This window comes from Heptranchias perlo, chromosome 40 (assembly GCF_035084215.1).
Source record: "Heptranchias perlo isolate sHepPer1 chromosome 40, sHepPer1.hap1, whole genome shotgun sequence".
Lineage (NCBI taxonomy): Eukaryota > Metazoa > Chordata > Chondrichthyes > Hexanchiformes > Hexanchidae > Heptranchias > Heptranchias perlo.
Window position 1 is genome coordinate 15,563,795 of NC_090364.1, and position 21,611 is coordinate 15,585,405.

The 21,611-nt window shown below is 43.3% G+C and overlaps 1 protein-coding gene across 2 annotated transcripts; it reads right to left on the bottom strand.

Annotated features, from left to right (window-relative positions):
* Positions 1-68: 68 nt before the first annotated feature.
* nol12 (nucleolar protein 12) lies at positions 69-19,934 on the bottom strand. Of its 2 annotated transcripts, XM_067974677.1 has the most exons (6): positions 19,762-19,934; positions 14,873-14,978; positions 11,547-11,595; positions 10,358-10,500; positions 8,304-8,419; positions 69-2,961 (listed from the first exon to the last, which is right to left on the bottom strand). In XM_067974677.1, exons 1-6 carry the CDS (start codon positions 19,917-19,919, stop codon positions 2,802-2,804), a joined length of 732 nt encoding a protein of 243 aa, XP_067830778.1. In that variant the 5' UTR covers positions 19,920-19,934; the 3' UTR covers positions 69-2,801. The 2 variants fall into 2 exon arrangements, with proteins under 2 accessions (XP_067830778.1, XP_067830779.1); XM_067974678.1 differs by lacking the exon at positions 8,304-8,419.
* Between the last annotated feature and the right edge of the window lie 1,677 nt (positions 19,935-21,611).

The following is a 21,611-nucleotide window of genomic DNA, read 5'->3' on the forward strand; positions in this document are numbered from 1 at the left end:
GGCCTCCTTCCACCATTCTAATGATTGTAGTTTGCGACATCAACCAGCAACAAAATGTCAGTCTGTGAGAAAGTGAAATGGTAATTTTTATACCAATCCAATGCATCAGTTCTTGAACATCAGCTTATATTTCCTTGTTTCATATTACAGGAGTGTGTCTCTCTCCACTTTTTTCCTCCACAAAAATCTAATTCCTGATGATGTGCATCATCATTTCAACATAGGTACGTCTAAATGGATGACAGGGAGTTTAAGTGCTCACAATGTAGAATAGACATCAGAATCATCCATACACACCCTCCTCTAATGCACCCTTTCCTGTCTGTGTTCAAACTGGGTTGATGCAAAACATCACGGTCATTAGGACAGTCCTAAGATCTCTGCAAACCAAGTCTGAATCCAGCCCATTGGGTTGACTGATCTTTTAGGTATTCTGAGCTGCAACAACCCTGAGCTTCAATACAACTGGAAAACAAATGAGTCGATACCACTATAAAGTATTTTTATCAGTTAAATCAAATTCCAGGTTCAAATCCTCCTGTTACTATGTAATATACACAGACCCCCACCCCAATTTGGTGCTCTAAGGGCACAGTATTTGGTGGCATCACAGGAGGCCAATTTTAAAAATAAAAAGAAACAACAGCATCTACCGAATACCAATTCTTGTAGGTAAAACAAGCATTCAGGTATGTGTTTAACCTTGAGCACTAGCTATACTGGACTTGGGAAATGTTTGGTGCTGATACGGAGTATAAATAGTCAGGAAATGATTCATTACCAAACATGGGACTTCCCTCACCCCAAAAGAAGTTCAATGTTTAAACAAAAATGTTAATAGTTCAGTACCACACCAGTTGGCACAGCAGAATAATTTTTTGTATGTAATTCTGTACATCCTCTCACAGCATTCATAAGCCTGGTGGAGCCAGTGAACATTATGTGTAGTTTTCTAGTAAAGGGGAGATAACAATATAGATTAAAGCAAGTCTCTTGGTATAGCAGAGTATTATGTGAAAGGATTACTATACATCGAGATCACTTTCTGCAAAGCATTTCCACACATCTTGTTTTTACTCTGAATACAGGTGCTGTAACCCTCTGCAGCACTGAAATAAAATCCCATGGGTTGCCCAATGCTACAAGTCACATCGCTGAAATAGTTTCACCGCCTACAGAAGGATCAAATCCATCTGAGTAACAATGAAGGTAATTGGCAAAAGAACCAGAGGGGAGATGAAAATTTTTTTTTAAAACACACCGAGTTGTTATGATCGGGAATGCGCTGCCTGAAAAGGGTGGTGGAACAGTTTCAATAGTAACTTTCAAAAGGGAATTGGATAAATACTTGACGGGGAAAAATTGCAGGGCTACGGGAAAAGGACAGGGGAGTGGGACTAATTGGATAGCTCTTTCAAAAAGAGCCGGCACAGGCACGATGGGCCGAATGGCCTCCTACTGCGCTGCATGATTCTACATCAGTTTCTAGGTGTGGAATGCAGCATGCGGCTAAAAAGAGTCAACGTCTTATTGCTGTTCAGCCGTGAAGCTTCGAAGTGCTACTAGCCGACATGGAAAAATAGTGCAATCCGAGGTGCGAAACACACACGCGTGCACACACCGGGGGGATGTAATGGTCAGGCGGACAGACCACAGAAGAACCTTAAAGCTCTTCGACCTTAAACGTTAACTCTGTTTCTTTCTCCACAGATGCTGCCTCACTTGCTGAGCTTTTCCAGCATTTTCTGTTTGTATTATAGAAGAACCTTACTTCATTTCTGTCAAGACAGTAAACATGTTTACAAAAAGCAGGAACAAAGTTTACCCATTAGCTTGAAATGATGGACAGTACAGATAAGGTTAAAGTAAGCAAGCAATTTAACTTGCACAACGAGCAATAGGCTAAGGATGCAAATGCTAAATTCTCAAACCTGGAGCAAGAATCAGATTAGAAACATTCTCTCTTCTCCCCACAACCCCCCCTCCCCCCACCCAGCCCAACATAATCATGGATTCCTAGACTGAAGTTTAATTGGTGCCTTTAAAAGTGAGCTGGGTCAACATGTGTTGAGGAGGGGATTGAAGGTTACAGAGGTGTTAATAGCACTGCTCGATATTTCAAGAGAAAGTCGGGGAACTTAGTCCCTTTGAGGTGATGGTGTGATTGGGCCGGGGGGAGGTCCCCACATTAGAACAACCATAACTCTGAGCAGAGCAGGCTAGGTGGGCCGAAAAGCCTTTCCTCACTGCAGACTATTTATTTGTTTTTTTATACATAAAGTCTACAGTGAGGAAAGGCTGTTCAGCCCACCTAGCCTGCTCTGCTCAGAGTTAAGGTCATTCAAGAGGTGCCAAAGCTCCTGCAAGACGTACATGAATCGTAATAACAGATTTTCACACATACCCAGACACACAGGGCAGAAGATGAAGATCAGCGCAATGAAGAATTTTTACAGTTTGAAGAACAATCTAGGTTATCAAAACAAATCTTCAGATGCCATAGTCTTGTCTTAGAAGCAGAGGGTTGCTAAACAAATTCTCTCTCAGGGCATCCCACCATTACTTATTAGTCCCAGTATCTTCTTAAAAGAAGCTGGTGTGACTTAAACATCTTCCTCTTAAGTGGAATGATCTGGCGATGTCAGAGCTTGGAATCCCACCAACAACCCACTTCCAGCAAAACAACATTCCTGCTTATAAACAGGTCAAGGATTGTTGATCATTCAGTTCCAATACTAATGTCACTTAGACATCACATTACTCAGAGGTTTGTAAAGTCTGAGAGAACGGGGTTCTGTGATTCACTGCTCCCCCCCTGGCTTTCCTGTCCGTTTCCTTCTCTGTGATTTTGTGGTCTTGCCTTTCAGGGGTCTTTTGACCTGATCGTGAGAACCTTTCCACTTCTTTCCTTTCTGATTTTTTACACTTGACGAATGCAGCGCAGATGTCAGGGAAGAGATTCTGGAAAACAAAGGAGAACAGTTGCTTCAGAGACCTGGACATGGTCAGGAGGCCTCAATCTATTAAAGGGGATCTTGAATAATGGTCTATTTATCTTAATTCAAAATTGACTAGTTACAATTATCTGACAATTCAATTCTTTTTAAACACTAAATTCCCACTTTACTATGTTATTCACGTTGCTTAATTCAAATTATTGGATAATTTAACTTTTTTTTAAGCAGAATAAAGCGACATGGAATTATAGACTAATATTCTTCTACAAAGAAACCTGTCAACTCAAAAGGGGAAAGTAGGTCTCGAGGCAATACTTTTTAATTCAAGTTATTCAACTATTAATAATAAGGTTAAGAGGAGATTTAATCGAGGCGTTCAAAATCATGAAGGGTTTTCATAAGAGTAATTAAGGAGAAATTGTTTCCAGTGGCAGGAGGGTTGGTAACCAGAGGACACAGATTTAAGGTATTTGGCAAAATAGCCAGAGGTGAAATGAGGAGAAATTTTGTTACGCAGCGAGTTGTTATGATCTGGAATGCACTGCCTGAAAGGGTGGTGGAAGCAGGTTCAATAATAACTTTCAAAAGGGAATTAGATAAATACTTGAAGGGGAGAAAATTGCAGGGCAATGGGGAAAGAGCAGGAGGGTGGGACTAATTGGATAGCTCTTTCAAAGGCACATTGGGCTGAATGGCCTCCTTCTGTGCTGTAAGATTCTATGATTTTATGGAAGAAAATATTAGCTTCAAAAGAAATTGCCTTACTAGCATCAACGTTACCAATGAGGAATATCCCACAGCAGCTCCATAGGAAAAAGCTGGGTCACAACCAGAACAACTTGCATATTTACATAGTGCCTTTTAACGTAGAAAAACGTCCCAAGAAATCCACCATGAACAGGATTTCCTGGCATCAGGTGGGTTCAGAACAGCTTTTAGGCCATTTTGAAATCAGGTTCCCATTATTAACTATGGAGCGGCTCCAGGGCCACATATAGGCTATATAGAATTTTACAACACAGAAGGCAGCCATACGACCTATTGTTTCCATGCCAGCTCTTTGCTAGAGCAATCCAAAACTAATCACTCTGCCCTGCTCTCTCCATAACCCTATATCTTTCTCTGCTTCAACTATTTATCCAATTTTCCATTAAAAGATGCAATGGTCTCTGCCTCAATCACTCAATGGCAAAACAGACCAAGCTCCAACAATCCAACAAGTAAAGAAATTTCTCCTAACTTTTCTCCATGATCATTTTAAGTTGATGACACCTCATCACCAACTCCCTAACCAAAGAAAATTGTCTTTCCCTATTCACTCTTATAAAACCCTTAGTAATTTTAAAGATTTTTGTGCAAATCTCCATACCCTTCTCTGTTCCAGCAGAAATAGTCTGTCCTCAGTATCTCAAGTCTCTACTCATACCTATAGTTTCCCATCCCCTGGCATCATCCTGGTAAATCTACACTCTACACTCTCTATGGCTTCAATGTCTTTTGTATAATAGGGTGCCCAAAACTGCACACAGTATTTTGTCACAATGTTTTGCACAAATTATTCTTATACTCTATGCCTGATTTATAAGATCCAAAATAATAATGGCCTTATCTCCCTGCACTTACAGGGAATTATATATTTAAAACCCTAGATTTTCATCCACATCTTTCAATGTCTTTCAATTAAGTCTATACTCCCATTCCTTGTTTTTCCTTATAAAATGTACTACCTCACACTTATCCATATTAATCTGCACCTTTCAACTGTTTGCCAACTCCACTGTCCGTCTATGTCTTCCTGAAGTCTTTTACAGGCCTCACTATCTTCTAAACCTCCTACTTTTGCATTGTCAGCAACATTTTGAGGTTGTGTTCCTTATACTCAAATCCAAATCATCTGCATTCATCAGAAACAAAAGGTCGTTCCAGCACTGACCCTGGGGTACACCACTTTCAATCCTTCTCCAGTCCAAGCAACACCCATTTACCCTAACTCTGTTTCCTGGTCATCAACCAACTTTGGATTCATGCTGCTACATTCCCTCTTATACCCACATGCCTGGATTTTTCCTAACAAGCCCTTTATAAGACACTGTCTCAAATGTCTTCTGAAAATCCATATGCATTCCCTACTGCATTCCCTTTTACCTATCTAATTGGTCACTTCTTCAAAAACTTCTATTAAATTTATCAAACATAATCCATGCTCACTGCCCTCGATTAATCCATGCATTTCTAAGCGCTCACTAATTTTATCTCAAATTATGGATTCCAAGAATTTGCCCACAGCTGATGGTGATGTTAATGCCCTGGGTGCATGCCATCGGGGCCATCCTCGAGTTAGAATCATAGAAAGGTTACAGCACGGAAGGAGGCCATTCAGCCCATCGAGTCCGTGCCGGCTCTATGCAACAGCAATCCAGCTAGTCCCACTCCCCACCCCTATCCCTGTAGCCCTGCAAATTTTTTCCTTTCAAGTACTTATCCAGTTCCCTTTTGAAGGCCACGATTGAATCTGCCTCCACCACCCACTCGGGCAGTGCATTCCAGATCATAACCACTCGCTGTGTAAAAAAGTTTTTCCTCGTCACCTTTGGTTCTTTCGTCAATCACCTTAAATCCATGTCCTCTGGTTCTTGACCCTTCCGCCAATGGGAACAGTTTCTCTCCATCTACTCTGTCTAGACCCTTCGTGATTTTGAATACCTCTATCAAATCTCCTCGCAACCGTCTCTGTTCCAAGGAGAACAATTCCAGCTTCTCCAGTCTATCCATGTAACTAAAGTCCCTCACCCGTGGAATCATTCTAGTAAATCTCTTCTGCACCCTCTCAAAGGCCTTCACATCTTTCCTGAAGTGCGGTGTCCAGAACTGGACACAATACTCTAGTTGTGGCCAAACTAGTGTTTTATAAAGGTTGCATCATGACTTCTGTACTTTTGTACTCTATTTATAAAACCCAGGATCCCGTATGCTTTTTTTAAAAACAGCTTTCTCAACCTGCCCTGCCACCTTCAACGATTTGTGCACACATACCCACAGGTCTCTGTTCCTGTACCCCTTTTAGAATTGTGCCCTCTAGTTTATATTGCCTCGCCTCATTCTCCCTACCGAAATGTATCACTTCGCATTTTTCTGAGTTAAATTTCATCTGTCACGTGTCTGCCCATTCCACCAGCCTGTCGGTATCCTCTTGAAGTCTATCACTATCCTCCTCACTGTTTACTACCCTTCCAAATTTTGTGTCATCTGCAAATTTGGAAATTGTGCCTTGTACGCCCAAGTCCAAGTCATTAATATATATCAAGAAAAGCAGTGGTTCTAGTACCGACCCCTGGGGAACACCACTGTACGTCACCCTCCAGTCCGAAAAACAACCGTTCACCACTACTCTCTGTTTCCTGTCCCTTAGCCAATTCTGTATCCATGTTGCTACTGCCCCCTCTATTGCATGCGCCGCAATCTTGATGACAAACCTACCGTGCGGCACTTTATCAAACGCCTTTTCAAAGTCCATATACACCACATCAACTGCATTGCCCTCATCTACCCTCTCTGTTAACTCATCAAAAAACTCGATCAGGTTAGTTAAACATGATTTGCTTTTAACAAATCCGTGCTGGCTTTCCCTAATCAATCCACACTCATCCAAGTGACTGTTAATTCTGTCCCGGATTATCGTTTCTAAAAGTTTCCCAACCACTGAGGTTAAACTGACCGGCCTGTAGTTGCTGGGTTTATCCTTACACCCTTTTTTGAACAAGGGTGTAACATTTACAATTCTCCAGTCCTCTGGCACCACCCCCGTATCTACGGATGTTTGGAAGATTATGACCAGTACCTCCGCAATTTCCACCCTTACTTCCCTCAGCAACCTAGGATGCATCCCATCCGGACCGGGTGACTTATCTACTTTAAATACAGCCAGTCTTTCAAGTACCTCCTCGTCATCAATTTTTAGCCCATCCAGTATTAACTATATCTTCCTTTATAGAGACTCTGGCAGCTTCTTCTTCCTTGGTAAAGACAGATGCAAAGTACTCATTTAGTGCCTTGACCATCCCCTCTGCCTCCATGAGTAGATCTCCTTTATGGTCCTTAATCAGCCCCACCCCTCCTGGTGAAGCTGGGGTTGTTCTCCTTAGAGCAGAGAAAGTTAAGAGGAGATTTGATAGAAGTGTTCAAAATCATGATTGGTTTAATAAACTAAATAAGGAGAAACTGTTCCCATTGGTGGAAGGGTCGAGAACCAGAGGACACAGATTTAAGGTGATTGGCAAAAGAACCAAAGGCGACATGAGGAAAAACTTTTTTTTAATGCAGCGAGTTGTTATGATCTGGAATGCACTACCTGAAAGGGTGGTGGAAGCAGATTCAATTGTGGCTTTCAAAAGGGAATTGGATAAGTACATACTTGAAGGGAAAAAATTTGCAGGGCTAAAAGGAAAGAGCGGGGGAGTGGAACTAACTGGATTGCTCTTACAAAAGGCTGGCGCGGGCTCGATGGGCTGAATTATTAAGTATATCCATGTGATTTATATCAATTAATGTTAATTGTATTCAGGTGGCGCGTATCAATTGGGAACTCTCTTGTATCCATTTATAAGGGAGCTGATCTAGGGTGTGGTGTGGGTGGAATGTGGAGCTCTGTGAATAAAGGCTTGGAAGCAACTGAAGACCAGGCTCCAGTATTCTATCCTTCACCACCTGGCTATCCAGTTTATAACAAGAATGGCCTCCTTCTGCACTGTAACCATTCTATGATTCTATATTATCATAGCCTTTTTCATACGTCCTCATATACAAAAGGGGCATAACCTTAACATTGCAGCTAGGTCGTTCAGGGGTGATGTCAGGAAGCACTTGTTCACACAAAGCATTGTGGAAATCTGGAACACTCTTCCCCCAAAGAACTGTCAATTGAAATTTTCAAAACTGAGATTGATCGATTTTTTGTTAGGCAAGGGTATTAAGGATTACGGAACCAAGGCGGGTAGATGGAGTCAAGATACAGATCAGATCTAATTGAATGGCTCGAGGGGCTGAATGGCCTACTCCTGTTCCAATGGTCCTATGACTGCTGGTCCATTGCAGTGGATATATAATGAGTGAATTTCTGACTGCACGCTGCCTATTTTTAGATAATGTGCATGTGTTGAACACAGCATTGCAACTTTGCTAGCAATAGACACATACTACTGAATGACAATGCAAGGCCCGAGGACTGGTGAACAGGGATCAATCTATAGTTTGTGATTTTACAGGACACCAGATTCAATCTAGCCACATCTTTCCCTTGAACCCATTAAAAGTTTAACGCCTGGTCACATCCTCAAATATTCCACCTACTTTGTAGATATTATGGGTTCAGCTCCTTTCCTTGGTAGAGGGTTGTCCCTTTTCATGGGCAATTCTTCTTCCACATCGTCATTCTTCACTGCCTGCTCTTCCTCAGCCACTTCAGGCTTCAAAAATAAACAAAAAAAAAATCCACTTACTCCTAGTTAGTGACATGAGGATAAACATCACACTGGCGGGCACTAACTCCAACACTCAGTTTCTGGTGGCAATAATAGGTGAATCATAATCTCCAACACCCAGTGTAAATTCTTCAACTCTCTGCTTTTAAGTCCAGCATAAGCACAAAACTGCTTTTGAGATAGGCTCAATTTCAGAAAAAAATTAGAGGAAAAATAAAGCAGACAAAACATCATGAACAACAACTTGCATTTATATAGCATCTTTAACATAGTAAGAAGTCCCAAGGTGGTTCACAGGAACATTATTAAACAAAATTTGATACCAAACCACAAAAGGAGATATTAGGACAGGTGACCAATAGCTTGGTCAAAGAGGTAGGGTTTTAAAGGAGCGTCTTAAAAGGAGGAGAGGTAGAGAGGCGGAGAGGTTTAGGGAGGGAATTCCAGAGCTTAGGGCCTAAACAGTTGAAGGAACGGCCGCCAATAGTGAAGTGATTAAAATTGGGGATGCACAAGAGGCCAGAATTGGAGGAGCGCAGAGATCTCGGAGGGTTGTAGGGCTGGAGGAGGTCTCAGATAGGGAGGGGCGAGGCTACAGAGGGATTTCATGGTATTCCAAAGCGCCCTACAGCCACTTTTGAAATGTAGTTGCTGTTGTAATGTAGGGAAACGCAGCAGCTGATTGCTGTTTGTGGGATCTTACCGTGCACAATGAGATAAATGGATAATCTGTTTCAGAGATGTCAGTTCAGAGATAAATATTGGCCAGGAGAAGGAGAACTGGGGAGAGCTCCCTGGCTCCTCTTGGAAATATGCCGTGGGATCTTTTTCATCCACCTGAGGGGGCTGACGGGGCCTCGGGTTTAACGTCTCAGCCGAAAGAGGGCACCTGCAGTACTCCTTAGTACTGCACTGACGTTTAAAATTTAAAAGATAGTGTCGAATCTTTACTAAGTAAGATCTCCTTACTCTGGTGACATCACTGACAGGGTGTCTGGAGCAACTCCAGTTTTTACAGAGGGATTTACAGCTTCAGTCCAAGAGCCAAATAGGTACCCCCAATCGTGGGAGGTTACTGGCTAGGTACTCTGCTTATACTTCCTGGTTACTTCATAGTAGCTACAGCACAGGAGGAGGCCATTCAGCCAATCGTGCCTGTGTCGGCTATCCAATTAGTCCCATTCTCCTGCTCTTTCCCCAAAGCCCTGTAATTTTTTCCCTTCAAGTATTTATCCAATTCCTTTTCAAATCTGCTTCCACCGCCCTTTCAGGCAGCGCATTCCAGATCATTGCAACTCGCTGCGTAAAAAATGTTTCCTCATATCGCCTCTGGCTCTTTTGCCGATCACCTTAAATATGTGTATTCTGGTTACCGACTCTTCTGCCACTGGAAACAGTTTCTCCTTATTTACTCTGTCAAAACAGTTCATGATTTTGAACACCTCTATCAAATCTCCCCTTAACCTTCTCTGTTTTAAGGAGAACAACCCCAGCTTCTCCACATAACTGAAGTCCCTCATCTCTGGTACCATTCTAGTAAAGTTTGGCAGAGCAGGCTCAATGAAAAGTGCCCCCCCCCTTAACTGGTACAGCAGTGTAATGGAAGGTTGCCATACCAGACCTCTGCCCGTAGAGGCCCTCAATGGACTGCCTGTAGTGAAGAATGAAAAGAAAAACTGCAGTCAGAAAGAATGCAGTTCAGTCAGTCTCTGTAAAGACAGGTTATGATGTTTCGGGTGTGTACCATTCATCAGAACTGAATGCAATTTCGGCAGCAAATGCCATGAAGTGAGGGATTTTCAATTCTGCCAAAACATTTGACGATACTATTTTAAAAATTGTTAGCAATTTCTTGTTGGCGACATAGTTCAAAGCTTAGGCATTTTGCCCGTGCCTATCCTTCAATTTCTGCTGCTTACTCACCTGGTTTGCACCAAAGTTGAACAAATTGGCTCCAGTCAAATCTATACTGCTAATCGTCGTCACGGTGACAGTGTGGTTTGGATGGTCGTACTGAATGGACTCTCTCTTGGAGGTTGCCAGTTGATCCAACTCATCAGCTTCCTCTGTAAGTAAACAGATAACAATGCAATCATCCTGAAGCATTGCATATTCCTAACCAGAGGTGGCCACACATCAGCCAGACTCAAAACACTCAAATGAGTTGTACAAAAAGTACTTCATTGGCTGGAAAGCACTTTGGGACGTTCGGAGGTCGTGAAAGGTGCTGTGGCTCAGTGGGTGGCACTCTCACCTCTGAGTCAGAAGGTCGTGGGCTCAAGTCCTACTCCAGAGACCTAAGCACAAAATCCAGGCAGTAGAGATCTAGGGAGCGCTGCACTGTCAGAGAAGCCGTCTTTTGGATGAGACGAGGCCCCGACTGCTCTCTCAAGTGGACGCAAGAGATCCCACAACACTATTCGAAGAAGAGCAGGGGAGTGCTTCCTGGTGTCCTGGCCAACATTTATCCCTCAACCGACAGCACTAAAACAGATGATCTGGTCATTATCACATTGCTTTTTGTGGGACCTTGCAGTTTGTGGAACTTTGCTGTGTGGAAACTGGCCACCTCATTTCCCACATTACAACAGTGACTACACTTCAAAAGTACTTCATTGGCTATAAAGCGCTTTGGGAAAGTCCAGAGGTTGTGAAAGGCGCTATATAAATGCAAGTCTTTCTTTTCTTGCTTGTACACACGTCAGATGACAGCTCTCCCTCTGATGGCAGTCAGAGGCACGAAGTGCAATGCTGGACACTCCTGATTCAGCTTCATTAGCTGATCTCTGTCAGAGCAGCAGAAATGTAGCTGCAGTTGGCATGAGCATCCCTGAGCTAGGGAGCAGCAAATGGGCCTTGCTCCACTCCTGATCGCTATCAAGTGGTGTGTGCAGTTATATATGTATGCATACATATCGGTCAGGCGAGGACAGAATTGGACTTCTCTAAGACATCCTTTATAGTCGAATACTCCAGTGACACTTGTTGTCCAGGCTCGTCCAGCATAATGGCAACATGGACAAGGTAATGAAGGCACTGCCATGTAGCTCAAAAAGAAGCCCAGAAGTTAAAGTTTGCAGCCAGCTCAGTCACACTAGGAGATGAAAGTTACCTAAAGCTTCTTGTCTTTCCTTCAACATCTTCACATATTCTTTATGTCTCTGTAAGTCAGTAAAAAGTGTAGGTTAGGAAATGTTACAGCATGGTTGTATTGTGCACCCCCGATTTTCATCGCTGCACCATTGGCGGCCGTGCCTTCAGCTGCCTAGGCCCCAAGCTCTAGAGTTCCCTCCCTAAACCGCTCTGCCTTTCTAAGGCTCTGAATTAAGACACTCCTTAAAATCTACCTCTTTGACCAAGCTTTTGGTCACCTGTCCTAATATCTCACATGGCTCAGTGTCAAATTTTGGTTAAACCGCTCCCGTGGAGCGCCTCAGGATGTTTTACTACGTTAAAAGCGCGATATAAATGCAAGTTGTAGTAGTAGCAGTTCAGACTGCAGAACCTTTTCATTACCTAAATATCTTCATAATGAAGATCAAAAAGATACCAGAAAAATAGCTCAGTACATTAGAGTGATAGTGTAATACAGACCAACAATGTTCCACTGTTAATGCCCAGTCTGAGTTTAGTTACCTGGCGTCAGCCAAGACATCGACAGGGGGCACTACAACTGGACTCAGTATCCCTGGGGTAGGAAGGGGAAATAAATCAGCTAGGGTTGCTGCTCCCAATCCCTTTCCAATGATCCCTAATGGAAAGTGCCTATATGTAGATGCTGGCTGGGAAGAGGACTGGCTATGATGGCCCTTGAAGTCAGATAATCCACTGACCCTCACTTTCGGGGCACACACAATGAAGAGTGTTCACTGAAGAAAAGGCGTCTTCGGGAAGAGAAGCAGGCAACAAAAAGCTTAAATGTTATTAATTTCTGCTGACAAAAAAAAGACACCTTCACTCGAAGGCACGAGCTGACCACTGATGGCTGCAGCCCTTTACTTCCATGCTCATGTAGCCATTCTTCACATGAAAGTCTGTGGAGCGGATTGCAACAAAGTTTGATATCCTCTAGACCCATCTTTTGTTTCTTTACTTGTCCCACTGCCATCCCCTTTTGCCTCGCACCATTATCCCTTTTGTCATTTAATCACTCCTGCCCTCCACCCAATCTCAGACCTTTTCCTTTTGTTCTTTCCTCCCTCGCTGCCACCATAACTTTCCCTGGCTCTGCACTTGCTTAAAAACTGTTAAATCTCTAACTTCTTCCAGTCCCACATTACAACAGTGATTACACTTCAAAAGTACTTCATTGCCTGTAAAGCGTTTTAGGGACGCCCTGAAAGGTAATATATAAATGCCAGTCTTTCTTTCTGCTTTTTCTGATGAAAGATCATCGGCCTGAAACGTTAACTCGGTTTCTCTCTCCACAGAAGCTGCCTGACCTGCTGAGTGTTTTCCAGCATTGTGTTTTTATCTCAGGTTTCCAGCATCCGCAGATTCTACCTGATGGTCACCAAGTGATGGACACCATCACCTGGTGTCCACAAGGGCGCACTTTTCCAGCAGGAATAAGCAAGGGTCAACTCCCTAAGCCAAGCCCGAATGTATCAGGCAAGGATCGCCATGACCTAATGCAACTTCACAGCTGAGTCAGCTAACTCAGCACAGTGGGTTCTCCTTACAGCAGAGAAGATTAAGGTTAAGGGGAGATTTAATCGTGGCATTCAAAATCATGAAGGGTTTTGATACAGTAAATAAGGAGAAACTGTTTCTCTGGCAGAAGGGTCGGTAACCAGAGGACACGGATTTAAATAATTGGCAAACGAACCAGGGGGGAGATGAGGAGAATTTTTTTAAGCAGCGAGTTGTAATGATCCAGAATGCGCTGCCTGAAAGGGCAGTGGTAGCAGATTCAATAGTAACTTTCATAAGGAAATTGGATAAATAATTAAATGGAAGAAATTTGCAGGCCTATGGGGAAGGAGCGGGGGAGTGGGACTAATTGGTTAGCTTTCAAAGTGCTGGCACAGGCGAGATGGGCTGAATGGCCTCCTTCTCTGCTGTAAGATTCTATGAACCTGGGCCCTCCATGATCAGTGGGGAGTCAAACCACAATTCTGTTGCCAATAATTCACACCAGAGACAGTCCTTAGAAACCCATTATGCACCACATCCTATCTAAAGGAAAGCCAAACTTAAATTATTCATGTACGTTAAATATGTATTAGACTACATTCTAAAGATTATTCTGTTCCAATAGTTGTTTCACTAATTTTCTTTATTAGGGATTCAGTGTGTGGGTGTGGCATCATTCATATTGCCAGGAAGCCTTCATTAATAATTAAGTTTTATGAATTAAATTCTACCCGACTGTATATGTTATAATGAAGAGTAATTGCTTCCAAAATGGCATGCAACATAAATATGCCACCATTTATTTTTAATTCCTATAGTTTTGCATGTGTAATTTCTAAGGTATAAGCAATTTGCCCTTTTAAAAAATATTTAATTTTACACTCTGCTGTAACAATGTGTTGAGGCATTATCCCAGTCTATAATGGTTTAGTAAACACATCCTGCTGGGGTTTTTTTGGACAGTTTAGGCTATTTGTGTGCTTTCTTCCCTTCCCTTCCCTTCCCTTCCCTTTTGGTGGGGTGGGGGGAAATCGCAATTAGATACAATTCACAGGAGCGCTGATTTTCTCACCGAAAACAACCACATCTGTGAAAGTGACTGTAGCCTCTCACATGTCCCTCGTTATTCAAGGGATAGCATGAGCCCAGCTTGGGGTGAGGTGGGGACGGGGGAGTGGGGGGAAAGATTCCAAAACTGGGATGTCTGAACTACGACCCATGGTCCAGAAGTAGCCCATGAGGCCTCGCCTGGCAGGTCACAGTAATTCTGTTCCTATTTTTTACTTGTGTTTCTCACTCCACTGGGTTTTGCTGTTTAAATTTTGCAGACCTAGGACTTTGGAACGGTCTTAGTACTGCTTCCTCGCTGATGGATAAATCTGAGGTACCAAAATCTGTTGGCTTGACACCTTGAGATATGTGCAAGGTAATGGAAACATTTATTTAAACTTTATTAGTAAATCTGCCACAGCCTTACTCTCGATTAGTCAGAGGAAATGGTGTGCTTTTTAGCTGCGTGTTGTAACACTAGCTGCAGAACAAGTAATAACACAGCTTCTCGTAATGTCGGTTTTTAAAGGAGCACCACTCTCTGGAAGCAAGCATTACATTTACAGCACTGCCCATTGATTTCAAGGGACTGGTGTCACAATCGTAACAACTGAACGATTTTATATTATTACATGGGGCTCACGTGGTTCGATTGTACCCGCCCGAGGGGCATATTGAACCAAACAGTTTGGAATTTCCTGTTCTACAGCAATCGTGCCCACCAAGAGCCACCTTTTCAATCCCCGTTCTCACCTCCTCTTTCACTCGCTTCTGCTCCTCCTTCAGTCTCACTTTAATTTCTTCCTGAGCCTTTTTTCTCCTCTCCACCTTCCGCTTGTGAAAGCCAGTCAGAAACTCCCTTCAATAGAAATAAACAGAAAAAAGTATTTAATTTTTTTTTAAACTAAAAGATCTTTTCATCGAATCATAGAATGATACAGCTCAGAAGGAGGCCATTCAGCCCATCGTCTCTTTGAAAGAGCTATCCAATTAGTCCCACTCCCCCGCTCTTTCCCCATAGCCCTGCAAATTTTCCTTTTCAAGTATATATCCAAATCCCTTTTGAAAGTTACTATCGAATCTGCTTCCACCGCCCTCTCAGGCAGTGCATTCCAGATCATAACAACTCCCGCGTAAAAAAAATTTCTAATCTCCCTCTGGCTCTTTTGCCAATTACCTTAAATCTGTGTCCTCTGGTTACCGACCGTCCTGCCAGTGGAAACAGTTTCTATCAAAATCCTTCATAATTTTGACCACCTCCATTAAATGTCTCCGTAACCTTCTCTGCTCTAAAGGAGAACAATCCCAGCTTCTGTAGTGTCTCCACATAACTGAAGTCCCTCATCCCTGGTACCATTCTAGTCAATCTCCTCTACACCCTCTCCAAGGCCTTGACATCCTTCCTAAAGTGTGGTGCCTAGAATTGGACACAATACTCTAGCTGGGGCCTAACCAGTGATTTTTTTAACGGCCTTCTCAGCTTGTCTGGCCACCTTCAAAGTCAGGTTTCCCTGGCTGGTAACATCACCAATCAGGACAGTTCCCACGTGTCCTGTACAGAAACAGCAGGAGGTGAGGTATTCTGACCATCCCGAGAGCTGCCCAACCCTGGGAAACCAGACTTGGCTGGAAAACGTGCATCCATCTCATTCTATTATTTTCTTTCAGTTGTTTTCATCAACTGGGTGCTTGACTAACAAAGAGACCACTCGCCATGATTATGATCATGAGTCTCCAAACCAAATAACTGAACAATCTACATACCTAAAGTTTCTTTGCATGATTTGCAGTGTCCTCTCTCTCTCTCTCTCTAGGTAAGCACCCCACTCACCCAAGTGCAGACAGTGGAAAGCTTAGGCACAGGCTGGCAACAAGCAAAGCCTGAGGGCCTCCGGTGTTTCCTTCTATACAAAGGGCAGTACTTTGAACACTCACGTTATACTTTCCTTCCCCCTCCGAGGCACAAGAGCCTGGATTTTCTGATCAGTGTTATTTTATTACCAGCTTTACAACAATAAACACCAACAACAACTTGCATTTAAAATAACTAAACTAAAAATGAATGAGCTGAAAGCAGCATTAAAATAACATTACATAGAATTTACAGCATAAACAGGCCATTCAGCCCAACTGGTTTATGCCAGGGTTTATGCTCCACACGAGCCTCCTCCCTTCCTACTTCATCTAACCCTATCTGCATCTAATCTATTTGCCTCAACTTCTCCTTGTGGTAGCGAGTTCCACATTCTTACCACTCTTTGGGTCAAGTAGTTTCTCCTGAATGCTCCATTGGATTTATTAGTGACTGCCTTATATTTATGACCTCTAGTTTTGGACACCCACACAAGTGGAAACATTTTCTCTACGTCTACCCAATCGAACCCTTTCATTATCTTAAAGACCTCGATCACCCCTCAGCCTTCTCTTTTCTAGAGGAAAGAGCCCCAGCCTGTTCAGCCTTTCCTGATAAGGATATCCTCTCAGTTCTGATATTATTCTTGAGAATCTTTTTTGGACCTTCCCCAATGCCTCTATATCCTTTTTATAATATGGAGACCAGAATTGTGCACACTACTCCAAGGTTCTATACAAGTTTAACATAACTTTTCAATTCTATCACACTAGAAATGAACCCTAGTGCTTGATTTGCCTTTTATTTATGGCCTTATTAACCTGTGTCACTACTTTTAGCGATTTGTGTATCTGTACCCAGAGATCCCTTTGCTCCTCTACCCCATTTAGACTCTTATCCAAGCAGGATGTGGCCTCCTTATTCTTCCTACCAAAATACACCACCTCAAACTTCTGTATTGAAATTCATTTGCCATTTACACTTCTGGAAGTTTGTTAACATCTTCTTGTATTTTGTTGCACTCGTCCACAGTACTAACTATACCACCCTCCCCGCCCCCCAATTTGGTGTCATCCGCAAATTTTGAAATTGGATCTCCGATTCCTGAGTCCAAATCATTTATGTAAATAGTGAACAGTGGTCCCAGCACCAATCCCTGTGGAACTTCCCACTTTCCACCAGTCTGAGTAACTACCTTTAACCCCTACTCTCTGTTTTCTGTTCTGTAAGAAAGAAAAATCTTACTGCTGACACAATATTAAGCAAGAAATAATAGGAGCTTGTAGCAAAGGTAATGCAATAATTGTGGGGGACTTAAATCTTCATATAGATTGGACAAATCAAATTGGCAAAGGTAGTTTGGAGGACGAGTTCTTGGAACGCATTCGAGACAGTTTCCTAGAACAATATGTCGTGGAACCAACCAGGGAACAGGCTATTTTGGATCTTGTCTTGTGTAATTAGACAGGGTTAATTAGCAATCTCATAGTAAAGGATCCTCTGGGGAAGAGTGATCATAATATAATACAATTTCACATTGAGTTCAAGAGTGACATACTTAAGTCTGAATCTAGAGTCTTAAACTTAAATAAAGCTAATTACATAGATATGAGGGACAAGTTGGCTAAGGTTGATTGGGAAATTAGATTAAAAGGTATGACGGTAGATAAGAAATGGCAAACATATAAAGAAATATTACAAAATTCTCGACAAATATACATTCTATTGAGGAATAAAAACTCCACAGGAAAAGTGATCCATCCGTGGCTAACTAAAGAAGTTAAGGATAGTATTAGATTAAAAGAGGCTGATAATGTTGCCAAGAAGAGTAGTAAGCCTGAGGATTGGGAGAGTTTTAGAAACCAGCAAAGGATGATCAAAAAAATTGATAAAAAGGAAGAAAATAGAATAGGAGAGTAAACTAGCAAGAAATATAAAAACAGAATTAAGAGCTTCTATAAGTATGTAAAAAGGAAGAGAGTAGCAAAAGTAAATGTGGGTCTCCTAGAGGCTGAGACAGGAGAAATTATAATGGGGAATAAGGAAATGGCAGAGACATTAAACAAATATTTTATATCTGTCTTCACAGCAGAAGACACAAAAGACATAGAAATAGTGGGGAACCAAGGAGCTAATGAGAGTGAGGAACTTAAAAGTAATTAATATTAGTAAAGAAAAAGTACTAGAGAAATTAATGGGATTAAAAGCCGACAAATCCCCTGGACCTGATGGCCTACATTCTAGGGTTCTAAAAGAGGTGGCTGCAGAGATAGTGGATGCATTGGTTGTGATCTTCCAAATGGATTGGAAGGTAGCAAATGTAACACCGCTATTCAAGAAAGGAGGGAGAGAGAAAACAGGGAACTACAGGCCAGTTAGCCTGACATCAGTCGTCAGGAAAATGCTGGAATCCATTATTAAGGAAGTGGTAACAAGGCACTTAAAAAATCATGGCGTGATTAGGCAGAATCAGCATGGTTTTATGAAAGGGAAATCATGCTTGACAAATCTATTTAGAGTGTTTTTGAGGATGTAACTAGCAGGATAAATAAAGGGAAACCAGTGGGTGTAGTATATTTGGATTTTCAAAAGGCATTCGATAAAGTGCCACATAAAAGGTTGTTACACAAGATAAAGGCTCATGGGGTTGAGGGTAATATATGGGCCTATATTCTCTGGAGTTTAGAAGAATTGAGAGGTGATCTCATTGAAACATATAAGATTCTGAGAGGGTTTGACAGGGTAGATGCTGAGAAGATGTTTCCCCTGGCTGGAGAGTCAAGAACTAGGGGGCATAGTCTCAGGATAAGGGGTTGGACATTTAAGACTGAGATGAGGAGGAATTTCTTCACTCAGATGGTTGTGAATCTCCGGAATTCTCCACCCCAGAGGGCTGTGGATGCTGAGTCGTTGAGTATATTCAAGGCTGAGATTGATAGATTTTTGGAATCAAGGGATATGGGGATCGGGCAGGAAAGTGGAGTTGAGGTCGAAGATCAGCCATGATTTTATTGAATGGCGGAGCAGGCTCGAGGGGCCGTATGGCCTACTCCTGCTCCTATTTCTTATGTTTGATGTACCACCTTTCACAACCTCAGGATGTCCCAAAGAGCTTTACAGCTAATGAGTACTTTTGAAGTGTAGTCACTGTTGTAATGTAGGAAACCAGAAAGCCAATTTGCGCACACGAGATAATCTGGTTTTGGTTGAGGGATAAATATTGGCCAGGACACCGGGGAGAACTCCTCCGCTCTTCCTCGAAGTAGTGTTATCGGATCTTGTACGTCCACCTGAGAGGGCAGACGAGGCCTCGGTTTAACGTCTCATCCAAAAGACAGCACCTCTGACAGTGCAGCGCTCCCTCAGTGCTGCCAGCCTGGGTTACGGGCACACATCTCTGGAGTGGGACTTGGACCTTCTGACTCAGAGGCCAGAGTGCGACTCGCTGAGACACGTCGGACACCCTGTAGCCTGACTGCTATCCATTCTGCTACCTGGCTCCTGACTCCATGTGCTCTGAGCGTAAGTCTCCTGGAAAATCCAAATATATCACACAACAACATTAAAACAACATCAAGGAGAAAACCCATGGTTTCATCCCCTCTGGTTGATCAACATCTTTAGGGGCAACTCGTTTTGCGCTATTTTAATGCAGTTGTTAAAAACTTTGGGTTAAAATTGTTACAGGAATAAATCTGACCCCAAGACATTAACCAGTGAGCTGCCGGAGGACATTAAAGCGGAGAGACCCGGACTAGGCCGCAGCTGGTCTCCCTCCCCGGCTCCTCACCTCCTGTTCTCCTCGCTGAAGGTCAGTACACACCGGCCTCGGTCCCTGCCCCTGCCCCTGCCCCTGCCCCTGCCCGGACCCCGACCCCGGGCCCGGCCGCCGCCGCGATTCTTCCTCTCCATTCCCTTCCCTCGGTCTCCACGCGTATCCAAGTGCATCAGTCAAACCGTCCGGCCTCCGAACCGGAGCCCCCGCGCCTCGTACAAACGTTCCGCTTCTCCATCAATCCGAACAGTTGATCCTCCTGCTGAAACCCAATCACAATTTAGGAATCAATAAATTATCTCCACTTTTTATTACTGTTGCGTGTGGATTTTATGGGCTGACACTCTATTTACTTAACGCTCATTAACTAATGAAATCTCCTGTAGTCCAGTAACAATGTGTGGTATTTGGAGGATGCATTTTACCCTCACCCAGGGTGAGATGCAGATGAAACAACAACTTGCATTTATATAGCGCCTTTAATGTAGCAAAATGTCCCAAGGCGCTTCACAGGAGCGATTATCAAACAAAATTTGACGCCGAGCCACATAAGGAGACATTAGGACAGGTGACAAAGGTAGGTTTAAAGGAGCATCTTAAAGGAGGAGAGAGAGGCAGAGAGTTTTAGGGATCAAATTCCAGAGCGTAGGGCCGAGGCAGCTGAAGGCACGGCCTCCAATGGTGGAAACGATTAAAATCGGGGATGTGCAAGAGGCCAGAACTGGAGGAGCACAGAGAACTCTGAGGATTGTAAGGCTGGAGGAGGTTACAGAGATAGGGAGGGGCGAGGCCATGGAGGGATTTGCTACACGGCCTCTCCATCATCCAAGATGGCGTCATAGATGCGCACGCACGTTTCCTGCGTGACGTGCGCCAGACGCCATCTTGGTATAGGAGTTTGCGCAGGCGCAGATAACGAACGCTGGAATCATGTAAAGTGGGGAGAAAATGGCTTCAATCAGTGTGCAATGCTGATTTAAAGTGATACACAGCATTTTGGGACTTAACGCTCAACTCAACGCACAGTCTTAACCCCGACCATCTGAACGTGTCTTAGAGTGCCTGGAGGACCCCCCACTGGCACTATTTAAAGAGACCATGCAGGATTTACAGGTTAGAGGCTGGATTATTGCCTCTGGCTGCCGAGACATTTGTAACTATTTTTGGAGGTCTCCTACACTTGAATACTAGGACGTGGGGACATAGCCTAACATTTAGAGCCAGGACGTGCAGGAGTGAAGTTAGGAAATGCTTCTACACGCAAAGGGTGTGAGAAGTTTTGAACGCTCTTCTGTAGACAGCAGTTGATGCTAGCTCAGTTGTGAATTCTAAATCTGAGATTGATAGATTTCTGTGAACCAAGGGTATTAAGGGATATGGGGCTAAGACGGGTATATGGAGTTAGGTCACAGGTCCACCATGATCTCATTGAATGGTGGAACAGGCTCAAGGGGCTAAATGCCACGGCAACTTGCTGTCTCTTGATATGCGCCACCTTCTCCTGCAAGAAAGCGGGATGTGTGCCTGGGTGATGTGCCTGTCATGGTTGACTAGCTGCCAGTGTGTGTGGCCTGTGAGTTGTGGGTGGGCGGCTTGAAACAGTGGTAATGTGTAAGGGCGAGAGGAAGCATCTGGTTGAAAGAGTTGAGTACTGATGGAAAGAGTTTGTGGTATGTGGGTGATGGGGGGTGTAGTGCAATGGAGCAGTGGATGCGGCTAGTGGTGCAGTTGGTAGGAGACGCCACTTGACAGTTGACCCCACTCACCTTGACCACTCATGTCAAAGCATTGAACTTCTTCCTGTACTGCATCCATGTTCATGATGCTGTGCGCCTGGCATTGACTTCGTCCCCCGCTGCCTCCCA

What these genes read in the sequence shown, in the direction of transcription:
- nol12 (XM_067974677.1), bottom strand. Translation starts at nt 19,919, where the DNA reads ATGCACTTGGATACGCGTGGAGACCGAGGGAAGGGAATGGAGAGGAAG. An exon ending in AGAAGCGAGTGAAAGAGGAG is followed by an intron (nt 11,596 to 14,872) that starts GTGAGAACGGGG and finishes ACTGACTTACAG; the next exon opens with AGACATAAAGAATATGTGAA. An exon ending in GAACCCATAATATCTACAAA is followed by an intron (nt 2,962 to 8,303) that starts GTAGGTGGAATA and finishes TTTGTTTTCCAG; the next exon opens with AATCTCTTCCCTGACATCTG.